The sequence below is a fragment of the Anomalospiza imberbis genome, chromosome 2 (assembly GCF_031753505.1).
Source record: "Anomalospiza imberbis isolate Cuckoo-Finch-1a 21T00152 chromosome 2, ASM3175350v1, whole genome shotgun sequence".
Taxonomy (NCBI): Eukaryota; Metazoa; Chordata; class Aves; order Passeriformes; family Viduidae; genus Anomalospiza; species Anomalospiza imberbis.
The window spans coordinates 76,894,986-76,909,029 of NC_089682.1; the positions used below are offsets into that span (position 1 = coordinate 76,894,986).

At 42.3% G+C, this 14,044-nt stretch overlaps 1 protein-coding gene across 2 annotated transcripts in view; it reads left to right on the plus strand.

Annotated features, from left to right (window-relative positions):
• Positions 1-612: 612 nt before the first annotated feature.
• The window catches only part of MAN1A2 (mannosidase alpha class 1A member 2), a 130,877-nt gene continuing 117,445 nt past the window's right edge, over positions 613-14,044 (plus strand). The window contains exon 1 of one of the 2 annotated variants that reach the window (XM_068181878.1): positions 613-1,411. In XM_068181878.1, the coding sequence (XP_068037979.1) occupies positions 1,104-1,411 (308 nt within the window). In that variant the 5' untranslated portion in view covers positions 613-1,103. Of the gene's footprint in view, positions 1,412-3,405; positions 3,548-14,044 lie in introns of those variants that run through there. The other variant, XM_068181879.1, reaches the window with a different exon arrangement.

Below are 14,044 nucleotides of genomic sequence, written 5' to 3' on the forward strand. Positions count from 1 at the left end.
GGCTCTGTTTTATGAGGTGCCCAGGATGATTTCATTGAGATCCTCTAGTCCAACCCCCCTGCCAAGGCAGGGTCATCTGGAGCAGTTTACTATGTGCAAATAATAGAGCAGGAATGCATCCAGGTGGGCTTTCAATGTCTCCAGAGAGGGAAACTCCATGGATCTTCATGTTCCAGTGCTCTGCCATCCTCAGTAAAAAAAGTTCTTCCTCCTGTTTCGGTGAAAATTCTTGTAGTTTATGGCCACTGCTCCTCGCCCTGTCGCCGGGCACCAGAGGAAAGAGTCTGGTACCATCCTCTAGGCACCCATCCTTGAGATATTTATGTGCATTAACGGGATTCCCTCTCGGCCTTCTCTAGACAAAACAGGCCCAGCTCCCGCAGCTCCCTAATAAGAGACATGCTCCAGCCACCTCAGCATCTTTGTGGCCGCTCATGGCCCACTTCCCGTAGCTGTTAGTCCGAGCGACGTTTCCCCGCGCGAGGTGCGGGCTCCGCAGCCCAGCACGGCCCCGCTCCCGCTCCCGCTCCCCGCGGGGGCCGTGCCGGCCCCGCCCCCGCCCCGCCCCCGCCCCGCGCGCGTGCGCTGCCCGCTGCCGCCGCGCAGGCGCCGTGGGGGCGGGCAGAGGGTCCGGAGCGGGACCGGCGCGGCGGCCGCTCCTGGCGTCGTTCGCAGCGGGGCCCCGGCGCGGCCAGGGGGATGCGCCTCCGCCCGGCCCGGATAAGGGGACGCGGGTGGGGCGACGCCGCGCGTCAGGCCGGGCCCCCGCCTCCCCGCTGCCGCTCGTCCCGCAGCCCCGCGGCCGCGGAGCTCGGGGAGCGCCGCTGACCGGAGTCGCTCGCTCGGGCCCGGCTGGCCCCGCGGCGAGGGAAGGAGGGAAGGGGGCGCGCAGGTAGCGGGGCGACCGCGCCCCGGCCCGAGCCCCCGTGGGGGCGGGGGCCGTCGGGGCGGCCCGGTCTCTCCCCCCGTCCTCCCTCTCTCCGGCGCCCGCGGGGAGGATGGTGATGGTGCAGCCGCCCGCAGCCCCCGAGCCGGGCCGGGGCCGCCCTCCGCAGGGGCTGAGGGGATGAGCCGTGCCCCGCCGGGGAGTCGCTAGCGGAAGGATGACCACTCCCGCCCTGCTGCCGCTCTCCGGGCGGAGGCTGCCCCCGCTGAACCTGGGGGCCTCCGCCTTCCCGCACCACAGGGCTACCTTGAGACTCTCCGAAAAATTTATCCTGCTCCTTATTCTTAGTGCCTTTATCACCCTGTGCTTCGGGGCGTTCTTCTTCCTCCCCGACTCCTCGAAGCACAAGCGCTTTGACCTGGGCTTGGAGGATGTGCTCATTCCCCACGTGGACACCAGCAAAGGGGGCAAGAACCTCGGCGGCTTCCTCATCCACGGGCAAGGGCACGACGAGCACCGGCACAGGTGGGTGCCTCGCTCGCCGGCAAGGGAGCGGGACTGGGTGACAGGGAGATCCCTTAAAATAGGTCCTTCCCGTGCTGCTGTCCCTCCTCTCACCGACATCCTCGTGTCTCCCCAACGTGTATCAACTTCTGAGCGCTCGCCTTGCGTCCTCCAGCTGCCATATGTAGCTGTGGCTCCATGTTGCCTTCCCCAGTGTGAATTTAGCCTTCTGGCGAGCTAGAGCTGGGAGGGCAAATACGAGGTGTCCTCCAGCGGCTGATTTATTTTCTCACTCTAGCCAATTCCATGCATCAGTCATGGAAAGAAGGGGGTTAAGTTATGGTATTTGTGGAGGCAGTATAAGTGACTGAAAAACTGCCGCATCTCTTCTAGAGCTATTATGTGCTTACTCAAAACAGCTGCTTGTTGCTGAATAGTGCACAAGAACTTTGATCTGAAAAAGACTTCTTGCTGTGATCCAGAGGCTGTCAGCCTATGACGTGCAGGACACAAAACTAGTGCAGATGGCACAATTGCCTTTTTCTGGCCCTTAAAATCACTTGCTCTAATGATAATCCAGACGATTGAAGGTGCCGGTGGCTGAGTTTCCTTAATTGTATTTGCCAGCGTAAAGAAATCACAGATAAAATAAGAGTATCAAGGGTAGATATGCTATATCAACAGCTTTTTGGGGGCCACCTAAAGCTTTGTGTGGTGCAAGCCTCTAAATGTTCAGGACTGGATCATGTGAAGTTAAGCATTCAAAACGGAGGTAAAAACCTTAAATGATGATTATACAGTATATTTGCTTCTAACATACTTCAGTTGCCTAAATCCTACCCTGCTGCCTGGATCTTAATGAGGCTGACAGATCTCTCTTTACTGTCAAAGATATGTTAAAATATGATGGTGGGTGATAAAATACCTGCTTTTCCATACTCAAATTAGTAATACAGGGAATTTTAAAGAAAGGTTACTTATGCTGATAGTGTTCCTTTGAAAAGAGTAAAATATATCTTACTGGTGTAAGAATTATTTAAAGGTTATTTGTATGAGACTAAAAGGAGAAGGTTTAATTTACTTCTTTTTATTAATCTGTTATGTGTTATAAAGAATACATGAATACTATGGTATTTTTCCTTAAGGTATCTTCGCTGTTGGATGTCTTGGGGCACATACCATGAGCCCTTTCTCCCTATCTGAGAGGGCATGGGTACTTAATATTTAACAAGGACTTATTTTGTCTATGATGTTAATTGCTGGTGTGGTTAAACAGTGCATTAAACATAGGTTTAGACAGTCTCTAATATGCCTTTGAAGTTCTTGTCTTTCACTGTGTGGGTTTATTTTTTTTTTTTGATGTGTGATCTTATTTCTTAGCTTCTTCAGTCCCTGTGCCACATACAGTCAAAATCAGTTTCTAAAATATAGGACACATGAAACAAAATGAAGAGTTCAGAAATGTTCAAAACTCCAGCTGTGGCTGTTGTACCTTGTGTTGCCCAGTAGATGGGCTGTAGAAAACAGGAGTCTGTTGATGGTGATAGTTCATATGAATCCTTTCCAGGTTCCCTCTTTTAGTTACTGAGGCCACAGCCTTAGGAATGAAGTACTTCTTTTTTGTGTGTCATGTGTAGATAAGCAGTAGCTTACAACTGTCAGAGCTAAATGCATTTTGGTTGTTTGGGATCTGTTCTTAAACAAAGTGGTTATCCTGACATGACTTAACTGTCCTGTGGTTCCTGTAATTGCTATGGCTGTGTGTACCTCCCACCTGCCCTCCATCCAAAATTTCCGTGTTGTGTTCACTTCTTGGGTTGTTATTTGAGCGAGAATACTTATTATTCCTGTTGTTTTAGCTTTGCAAACCAGGCATATCTTAACGACTTAAAAAGCCTGCCTGCTTAACCTGCTTGTAAGACCCTTGTGTGAATGTCACAATATGCATTGTGAAGCAAAGTTATGTGCTTTACTTTAGAAGCAACTTTGGCTGATTACTACAGTTTTATCAGTGGGCTCTTTGCCATCAGCTTGGGGCTGATGTGGTTGTTTACCATAATGGAAAACACATGCTGCCGTTTTCATTGTGGAGTTCTTCCTCCTGGATTGCAGGGACATTGACAGATGGTATTTTGAGAAAGTGTAGGATCTTCAGTGGTGAGCTCTGGATTACTTACTGTCGCAGTTTGGGATGGAAAAATTTGTTCTGCTTACTATCAAGGGGTAGAGTCAAGCATCAGCTACTTTGTAAGTGTTGTTTTTTGGGTGAGGCAGAGGAGTTAGGTCAAGAAAAACTAACGTAATCCTAATATGAAGGAGGATGCACCCTTCTGCAGTGTGAAGGGTGAGGATGGATTGACAAGCTGCATTTCCAGAAATCGAGCACCTTCAGAACTAATTGGATCAAAGGCCATTCATATGAAGTATACACTTGATGATGAAGTGACAGATGTTTTGATTTAGTCACTAAAAAGGAAAGTGTTTCTTCTGTGAATGCTGGTATTGATGTCTATCAAATGATAAACCACACATCTTATTATACTGCTCCCTTGGTATATAGGCGATAATATTTTAATGCTCATTTTTCCTTACTCAAGTCTTTAGTTTTGTAGGCTACTGGAAAATATTTGTATTTCTATCTTCTAGAAAAATGCAGCGGTGATGTAGGTAGAGAATCAGTGTACCAACCATGGTTTAGTGTTGGGTGTGCAAACAGTGGTTCCCACTGGACTTTCTCTGTATTCCTTGCATGCTTTCCCACCTCTTCCCCTGGGCACCCTTGACATTCTTGAGTGCTTTTATTTTTATTGTTACAGTGGTTACCCCTTGCTGACATTAACTTTACATCTTCCATTAAACTGTTTTCTTTACTGCTCCTGTCTTTTGTTTTCCCCTTCCAGGCAGAAAAATTGGGGGGAGGGGGTGTCCCTACTCCATTCCTGATGGTTAAATATTTATTCAAGAATTACAATGTTCTTGCCTATCTACGGAGAAAAACACATTTATTCTAAGAAGGTGGTTAAAATCTGGAGTAAAACTGCAGTTTGTGTTTGGGAAATGGATGGGCTGTATTGCAAGGTAACACTCACTTTTCAGCTGTTCATTTTCTCTGTAAGCTCTTCCTGCAGGGTAGTGCATGGGGGATGAGTGAGTAATGTTGGGAAGGTGTGCCACAAATTTTTGCCTTTGAGAGGAGGGAGAGAGAAAGGATTAGTCCAGGACTTAGGAAGATATGTGCATACACATATCACAGTTTTAAAAAAATCAATTTTATTTCCTGAAGATTAATTTCTTTCCATTTCAAATAGGATACTGCAGAGATTCTAGAATGAGAGATGCACAGTTTTGAAGACACATCTTGCCAAACAGACTTGTGTAGCCCCCAAAATTTGTTACACGAGTTTAGATAACTGTAATTTTTCCCAAACTTCTGCATCTCTTGCCACACAAAGATACTTAAGGTATTTCTTACTACCTGGTTACTTTTCAGTTATCTGTGGTGTTTCATTCTTCAGTACCAGATCTAAAAGATAGCTCTGGAAGTAAACCAGAACATTCTTATAGCTTCTTTGCATCTGATGCAAATGAGTGAGAATGCAAATGCCCTGTAATCTCCTTGATTTCTCAGATTTTTTAAAAATAAGATTATCTGCAATATGTAAATTGACAAGACTTGTTTCTTTAATGATGTGTTGAAGCAGCTGCTCTCTGTATTACTTGACAAAAGCTAAGGCCATTTTTGTGGTGAAAGTACATTAATCTTAGAGGCAACGAATAATGTAATTTTATGAGCTCTTAGCTACTTTGTAGCAGCACTTGGACTGCTGCGGCAAACAGTTCAGTCCTTCAGAACTTGTGAAGATGTATCTTCAGCTGATGAATTCCTGTGTATCACTTCAAGTCAAAATTTCTGTCTGTTTGAAAAAAAACCTCACCAACCCTCAAGTCATCAGGTTGACAGCAGCTGCTGCTAATACAAGTGCCCACCTCAGTGGCCTTGGCCTTTGTGTGGCAGTGGGTATAGATCAGTTTAAATCATGCTTTTCACTCTGTTTCTGGAATGCTGAGGAATACTGACCGCTGTGTTATGCAAAGATGGAAGCTCTGCAGTCTGATACGATGAGTTGTGGGTCAGCAGCTGTATGGCAATAGCATTATGCTCTTTCTTCTGTTGCTCAGTATGTGGTTGTCTCTTTGGTAGTAGCAGTGACTGTCTCTACTCTTAGGAGGTGAAAGTAACAAAAATTATTCTGAGATGCTTTTGGTCTTAATTTCTTCTTCTAACTTCTGCATTTTTTAAAAAAAGAAACATGAAAAGCTTAATATGCTTCTTTTGAATCCCTTTATCTTCTCTCATCTATATTACTTAGTTAGCCATAGTAAAAGTGGGCAGAGGAGATAATTTAGCTTCTATTACTCAGTGGGATCAGTGTCTTCTGTCATCCACTGCCATGCCATCGAGTATAAAAGTGCATAAAACTCTTTGCTCTTCCTTTCCAACTTTACTTGAGGCACAGTTCATTAATGAAATTAAGAGTATTTGCTATTATGATTCAGGGAGCCTGTTTTTTATCCCTGAAAAATCAGGAACCACTCTAGTGTCTGCACCCCAGCTCCCACTCCATTCAATTTTTCAGTGCATGAGATTGAGCCTTTAGAGCAGAGTCCCCACAGTCTCTCTGAAATGTGGGCACTGATTTTAAGCTGAGATGCTTGATCTAGAATCAAGGATTTTCTGGAGTGCCACATCCAGGAAATGCAAGTCCTTATGGTGACATCTCTGGAGCCAGTGAGGGCAGGATAGTGTGTTCCAAGTCAGGCTTCAGAAATGTCTCGTATGTCTAGGGTGAAGTTGAGGTGTAACTGCCTGGTTCAGTCTTCAGCTGCTGAAGCTTCTGCAAGAGCACTGACCCTCTTTATTTGAAGACTTTTCTTAGCTAGAGTTTTTAGTAGCCACATGTTATTCTTTTCTCTGGGGCCTATGTTGAGAAGAGACTTGAGACATGATGCTGGTACTTGAAGAATTATGGGAATTTGATGTCTTCTGGAGTACCCACATTATAACCTTAAATGTAATTGGGATTTTTCCTGAAGTTGCGCTGGACAGTGGGAGAGGTGCCCTCTTGGATTATTTCTAAGGTTTCTGCTGAAATTAGTGCTTTATGTTGTTGGCTGAGAAATGCTTTCAACTTTGAAATACAAAATGCAAATTTTAGACCATCTGTTTAGATGTCCTCCCTCCCCCCCTAATCTGCTGAGCAGCCTACATCATATGTAGAGTGCTGCTTTCTTCATGTTCTCTTGCTGTGCTCCAGTTAGTCAAAGTATTTCCTGTATTATGAAAGAGAGGAGTTGAGTGCTGCTATTCTTCAGTTCTTACCATTTCCAGTAAAAAAAAAAAAGCTTGAACTTGTTGGTTTTCTGCATGATCTACGCTTTGTCTACATGATGGGAAACAATCAGGCGTGGGAAAACTGCAGAAAGCCTGCTGGCTGGATTTATGCCAGCTAGTGGGTGGAAGGCAGTAGCAATTTGGTTCATTTGGAGTTTTGTAGATTGAAATCTCAGAAGAACTTTAGCATAAATGTGGGTTGCTTGATGATGGTAGCAGTGCAGGCAGTAGTAAGCAGTATGGCTAGTTGTGGGCATACAGCACTACAAGAGTTTCCCCATCTTCTGGTCTTTTCAGTTTCCTGTAGTAAATACAAACATCTCAATCCTACTGGCCTAGTTCTGAGTTATGGGTTTTTTCTTCCTTACAACAAATATTACCAAACTTGTAATTAGTTTTACATCTATGTGTGGTATGTGTACATGTTTTCATAACAATTGAACTGAGGCTGAATATGGGCAAAGAGGACAAATTTTGTAATGCCTTTCTTCTTATGTACGTCCCTAAGAAGCCTGTAAAATTCTAAACATGGTCAGTGCTTTTATTCCAGCATCCTTCACTTTTAATTATTGCAGCTCTCAATGTTGAGAAAAGTCTGGTCTCATGGGTAGGCAGCTGTTTCTCACAGTAGTTATTCAGGCTAACAGAGTAGGAACTTGGGGACGTGTGTTTGGGAATAGCTTGTGGGATTTGTTCTTTTCCCTTCATTTTCAGAAGCAGGCTCAAGTGAGCGCTGTCATCTGTCTTAATTCAGTAACTAGATGATCACTTTTTTACTGACTTAAGAGTTCTGTTGCAAGTAAACTGTGGGGAGAGGGGTGCTCAACAGGCCAATAAGCCAGTAAGGGGCAAGAAAGGGAAAAATAAATGCCTTTTTTCTGCCACCTCAAACCTTGAAATAAATTGGAGTGGTCCAAATGTCCTGTATGCCTGTAACTGTTTTATTTAGAATGAATACATGTATTCATGGTGGGGAAGATTGGGAAAAGTTTTGGTGACCAAGTTTTTGTCATATGTTTGCTCATAAAATCTGTAGGCTTTTGATTCCCTTGTCTAATCTAGTGCCTAGTATAGAGCAAATTATGTAACTTCATCTTTTCACTCAAGGATGTGGAGGTTCTGTATTATTTTTGAGCTCTACAAATACTAAATGATAAACAGTAAGGGAGATAACTTTCCCTGGTAACTTCCATTCCTTCCACTCTTGTTTTTTAGAGTACCTAACCAGGTACACTAGCCTTACTAAAATTTAAAAAGGGGAAAAAAAAGCAGAGAAGATAGGTTAATAAGTAAGCTGTAATATTCTTTTGTGATCTAGAGACTGCTTTTGAAAGGTCTTTCTGGCCTTGTCTCTGAAGCCAGCAAACTTTATGTGGATGTAGCTCTCACTGATCCTTGGCTCTTCTCTCTTCCCTCCTTTTCCCCAGTCAATCAGTAACAAAGGGTGACCTGTTAGAATTACGTTTCTCTAGCTTGTGTGCTGGTGCTGAGAGAAAGACCTTAATTGGGAGCAGTGCTGAAGGAAGGATCACAGAGCCCAAGAGTAGTTTGTGATACTTCTGCTGCTGTTAGTTGGTCTGCACAAGTGTAATTTTGAGCCAGCCACAGCATGAGTCTTCTGTTCTTCACTGATTGTTAGAGAAGGGTGGTTGGAAATGAATGCTGTGGTAAGGGAAGCCTGGGTTTTATGGCATAGCAGTAGCAACGGGGTGTGTTTACTGAAGTAGTGGAAAACATTGGGACAGAAAGCTAAAGGCCATTCATGTTTGAAATAGAGGGGTGTGTTAGTTCTGTTTCTCAGAGGATTTATTTGCTCAAACATTGAATCATATTTGTCATTTTTTTCTTGCTGTCTTTGTTCTTTTAAATGTTCTTATGATGCACACCTGTGAACTGGATTACCTTGCATATTGTATTCAACATGAGTTTTGTTAATGTTTGATGTGCTCTGTTACTTGTTAGTTAACTGTTAACCCACCAGAGGAATTTGGAAGTGCTTCCCCAGCTTCTTGCAGCAGCACTGCCATTGCAGCTTTCAGTGGCTAGCTAGCTGTTTTCTGTGGTTCTATTTGAGAGAGCAGGTTTGAGGTTTTCACTAGACTTAACATTATGTAATCTGATCAGTATGGCATGAGCAAAATTACAGTTTTAAGGGAGTGCATGTGATGAAAGTATTTTCTTGCTATATGAAGCTCTAAGAGCTCCTCAATGAGATTACTTTGTTTCTCTTAATACCAGCGTGCAGAAGTGTCAATTTTCACAGAATCCTAGAACCGTTTGGGTTGGAAGTATCTGAAAGAACATCAATTACTAGCTCCCCTTCCAAAAGCAGAGACACCTTCCACTAGACTAGGTTGCTCAAAGCCCCATACAGCTTTGCCCTGAACACTTCCAGGGATGGGGTATCCACAGGTTTTCTGGACAACTCATTCCAGTGCCTCATCACCATCAGAGTAAAGAATTTCTTCCTAACATCTTATCTAAAACTGTTTCAGTTTAAGGCCATTCTCCCTTATTCTATCACTACACACCCTTGTAAAAAGTCCTTCTCCAGCTTTTTTGTAGAACCCCTTTTGGTACTGGAAGACTGGTAGAAGGTCTCCATGGAGCTCACTCCGGGCTGAATCAACCCCAGCTCTCTCAGCCTGTTTTCATAATGAGCTGCTCCAGCTTTTTCTGTTTGCTAGTACACATTTGGAAGTCTTTTGCATGATGACATTCATCTCAGCTGAGTTTTAGCAAAGTTTACAGGTCAGCAAGGCATCTGATGCTTGTGCAGACAAGCTGTGTAAGTATTTTCTCAGTAATTTGTTATCATATCTCTCTGTGACCTGCTGACATGTTTTAAGGCTGAAGTGTACCATCAGGCCACTTAAGAGCAGGTGACCGTCAGTGGTAAATCAGACTAATCCAATTTACTTTTTATTGGATCAACCTGAATGTACTTACAAAGGCTGGGAAAAACATACAGTTTGTGTGAGCAGTATATCCCTTAAATCGTTCAGTGGGAATGGGAAGATCACATCTTTTTGCTTTAATTGTCCTGCTGGATAAACAAACCTGTGGTGAATATACTAGGCTCTATTCCTGATCTAGATTTGTTGGCTAGTAAGAATAGCTTACAGCCATGTGCTGTTTCCTCAGCAGATTTTTCTGGGTATGTTGCTATCTTTACCAATGTATTGCATTTGGAGGGCTATTTGCAGTTTTCCCAATGCAAGTTAGAGGATCTGCTGTTGCTCCAGAATACTTGCATCCTTTCTGCAGTATATTTAGATAATCGTAATCCGGAGCTGACTTTCTGGACCCCAAACTTCCTGTTTGTTTTCATTACTTTTATGAAATAAAATTTGCTGTACACTTCAAAAACAAAACTTGAAAGAAAACCTGACACTCTCTTGGGTTGTTTGAGATGGCAGTAGTGGGAAAGATGCTTAGAGAAGAGGGAGGTTATTTTCCTGGTTAAGATACAGTATTTCTCTCCCCTCCTTTTTTTTTTTTTTTTCCTCACAGAAAGTATTTTGTCTTGAAAAAATGATAGCATGAAGTAGCTTGACTGAGAACAGTGATTCTAGTGACCTTTTAAATCTCTTAATCAGTTTTATCTTGGAAACACTGATGACTATTTAATTCTAAACTTAATAATTGCAGATGATGCAAGCATGTGTCTTTTTTTCCAGTACTGTAATCACACATGCTTAGTTTCCTAAAGGCATCTGTTCTGTTGTCACTGGCTTCTATTTGAGTGGAAAGTGTTCTCCAAGTGATTAAGTAACACATGTAGTGAATTCTGAATTGCATTGCACAGTGTTCTGGAGAAGAAAATATTGCAGAGGTGTAAGAAGTTTTTTTGCATTGTGGAGTTCTGATGTTATAAGGAGTATAATGGAAACTCAAATTTCTAATTTGTGAATAATTCTGCCTTCTACAGACGTGGAATCCATGACAAAATATTAATGGGTCTGTAATACAGACATTTTCCAATAAGTAGAAAAAAATCAGAACAAATGTGAGATAATGCAAGCAATTAAACAAAACTTTAACTTCAGTTTTATCACTGTCTTGCACATGATTTTAACTGGTTGTTACTGTGATCAGTTCTGATTTAGATACTTAAAAACAGTCAAGCTTGATCCGCTAATTGTTAGACTTGTTAAATTGCTCCAGATCCCTGCAGTGAAAAGTTCAAAGGGTTTCACCGTTACACCTGTTTCTGTGTGAAATGAGTTACTTTTTCAAATCCCAGATACTGGAAGGGAACTTAACTGCTCTTCAGTAGCTGTCACATTGATAACTCAGAATTTTTTTAGTTTTATATCATGTCTGGGAGCTTTGTCATTTTGAGGGTCTGATACCTATGGAAGAATACCAAGGTATCTTTGTATGTGATAATCTATAAACTGCCCAGTGAGGTGAATAATCAATTGTCACTGTCATCATTTAAGTACTTGAATGTGAAACTTCAAAGCCAATGGCTTAAGGAGATGACTGATACTGTACTGGCAGTTTTTATAAATAACTTCTGTATGAACTTAGTTCAGTATTTTCTTAAGGAGATAGAACATAATGATCGGAAAGAATTCAGAGTTGTTAAACAAACAGCCAACTTTGTTGGTAACCAAAGGAAGCTCTTTTTGAAAATAAGACCAAAATCCACTCAAATCCCTACCCAAAACCAAACAATAAACCCTGCCATCACCCCATCATTCTTGGTATTCCTTAATGCGAAAAAGATTCCAGGTTCTCTTCCACCAGTGTTTTTTTGTTGTTCTTTCTGACTGGCTTTTACTTAGCCCCATGTTGGCATTGCAGTGTTTGGCAGCTGCTTGCTTGCCATAGTAGGCAATGGGAACAGTTTATTGACTCACTAAGCCAAATGCCTGATGGTGACTTTGTTTTTGTGTGTATTGGTGAAACAATGGAATTTTTGTGATTTGTGTTATAAACACTCCATGTGAACCCCAAGCACTTAGTTTGGTCCAGGTTTTATACATCTGTGGTCTTTTGCTATGTTTGTTTTGATTTCCATAAATCACTTGAGCACTAATTTTATTCAGATGGATTTGCTGTTGCAGTTATGCATCGTCATTTGCTTGACACCCTGTCTCCCCTCTTCAGACATAATTTTCTCGGAATAGCATCTGGCCATCACACTACAGTGGGACTAGATCATCCAATCTATTGCTATTACAAAGAAAAATGAGGCTTGACATATTCGTGTCAATTTGGCAAGATGCCCGAATCATTATGCTCAGTGAAATATGTGACATTTCAAGTGGGAATGTAACCTGAGGAACACTTGCTGGAGAAACTTGAGGCAATGCAAAGAAGATGCCAGCCTTACTTGAGCTGGGATGTTCAGATACTGACACAAGCCACCTGATGAGTACCCATCACAGGATTGTGGCTTAGGTCATTAAGATACTTAATTTTGTTAATAATTTTTCAATCTCTAGAATATGGTGGTGGTGATCCTGGGAAGATCTAAAGAACCTTTTGAGTTTAAAAGGAAAGAAAAAATCCAAGGCAATATCTGTGGAACTTCCTTTCGTCGAGTAACAAGTGAACCTGCTAGCAACTAGCCTAAACTCCAAAGCATTGTGTGTCACTTTTGAATCAATTGTAATTACTTGCTGTTCTTTGGTTCTCTAGCAAATTTGGTTTGAACCTTCATGGATTCATAGTGTGGTATTTTTAGGAAAAAAGCAGGCTATATAATATTGTCTAGTGTTTTAGTAAGTGGAAAATATATGGAAGCATAAAAAAAATTAAGTACTCCTTAAATATGATACTTAACAAATTCTGTATCTGAATTCTTTAAAGAAGAAAAAATTCCTGGAGCCTGTACAGACTGTAAGTAGAGTTCTTCCAAGCTGTCTTGAAAAAATTGCCTTAAACTGCATCAGCCATAACCTTGCTCTTTCCATCTTTAAAGTATATTCAGTAATGCTTAAAATAGAATGTCTTTTGAGATTTAGAAACTCTTATATTTACATCAAACTGTTCAAACACATTTGTGGCAGATGGTTTTTGGTTTTGTATTTTATTTTCAGTTTCTGCTTTACCTTTTCTTTTTATAGAATTGTTCACTTATTTTTAGCAATTTGACCCTACTGCTTTCAGTTCAGTGCTCAACAATTGAAATAAAACAGGGCAGTGAAGTGGTAAGGGCTATGCAGTGGCTCTCTAGTCCAGAACTTCTAAAATAGCAGCATCATCTTCTATGCTCTCTAGAGATGGAAAAGCTGGGAAGGGAGGAAAGGGTAGGAAGAGTTGGATTGAAGTGTAACCCAGAAATTTTTCTTGTATTCCTTTATACCAGTGTCCTGGGGTGACTTTATGATGCTGAATTGTATCCCCATTCATCTGTTTAGCCCAGAAATAGGTTTTGCACCTTTAAACTAGATCTGAGAGTGAAGGGGGGGAGAAGAAGCTGTGGAATGTCTGAGGTGGCTGTGTTCAAAAACACAGGGATAAGAGCTTCAGCCTGCTCTCTCAGGGATGGTCTTGTCTGCAGCACGGACAGTGGGACAGAGCTCTCCTTTGCTTTTAGTAATTTTTTTTGCTAGCTGAGGCAGGGGAGTTCCCCAGACTATGGCTTTTCTTTTTCTTGGAATTGATGAGCCTTGCTTTATACCAAAAACACAGGGAGCTCACAGCTGTAGCCCACTGGGGCCCTGGATGCAGCATTTTCCAGCACCGGAGGGACGGATAAGAGACTGAGTGAGCCAAGCCACACCCATGAAAAGGACTTTCTGAATTTGCCATCTCTTCAGAATAAGGAGAAGTTCCATTGTTTAATATTATTCATTTTTCCATGTTTTGAGTACTTTGCTTGTTAAATAAACAGGTTTTTTTCCACTTTTTTTGAAGGAAATTTTTGTCTCCTGAAGCCACCAGGAGGGGCTGCTTGAATTTGCTTTCTAGAGGGACCCCTTTGGAGGTTTGATCCCCAAATTTTCCCCTAAACCAGAACAGCCATGCTGTTTTTCACATCACAGCCTTTGCCCCAGCCTTTTTTCTACAAAGGCTTGGTGTGGTCTTGAAATGTGTTATGGTGATGGATGGGTAATACTACCTCTTTTAACCTATTGACAATGACTGAACTTTAACCTCTCAGAAGAAGGAGTGAATAAAAGTCTCCGTAAAACTAAAAAAATCCTCAAGAAAGGAAGTTACGTTAGGCTTTGACAGCCATCTTAAATACCACGTTTTTTGTTATTTATTTTGCCCCATACCTTCTTTCTGGAATCCAAAATGGT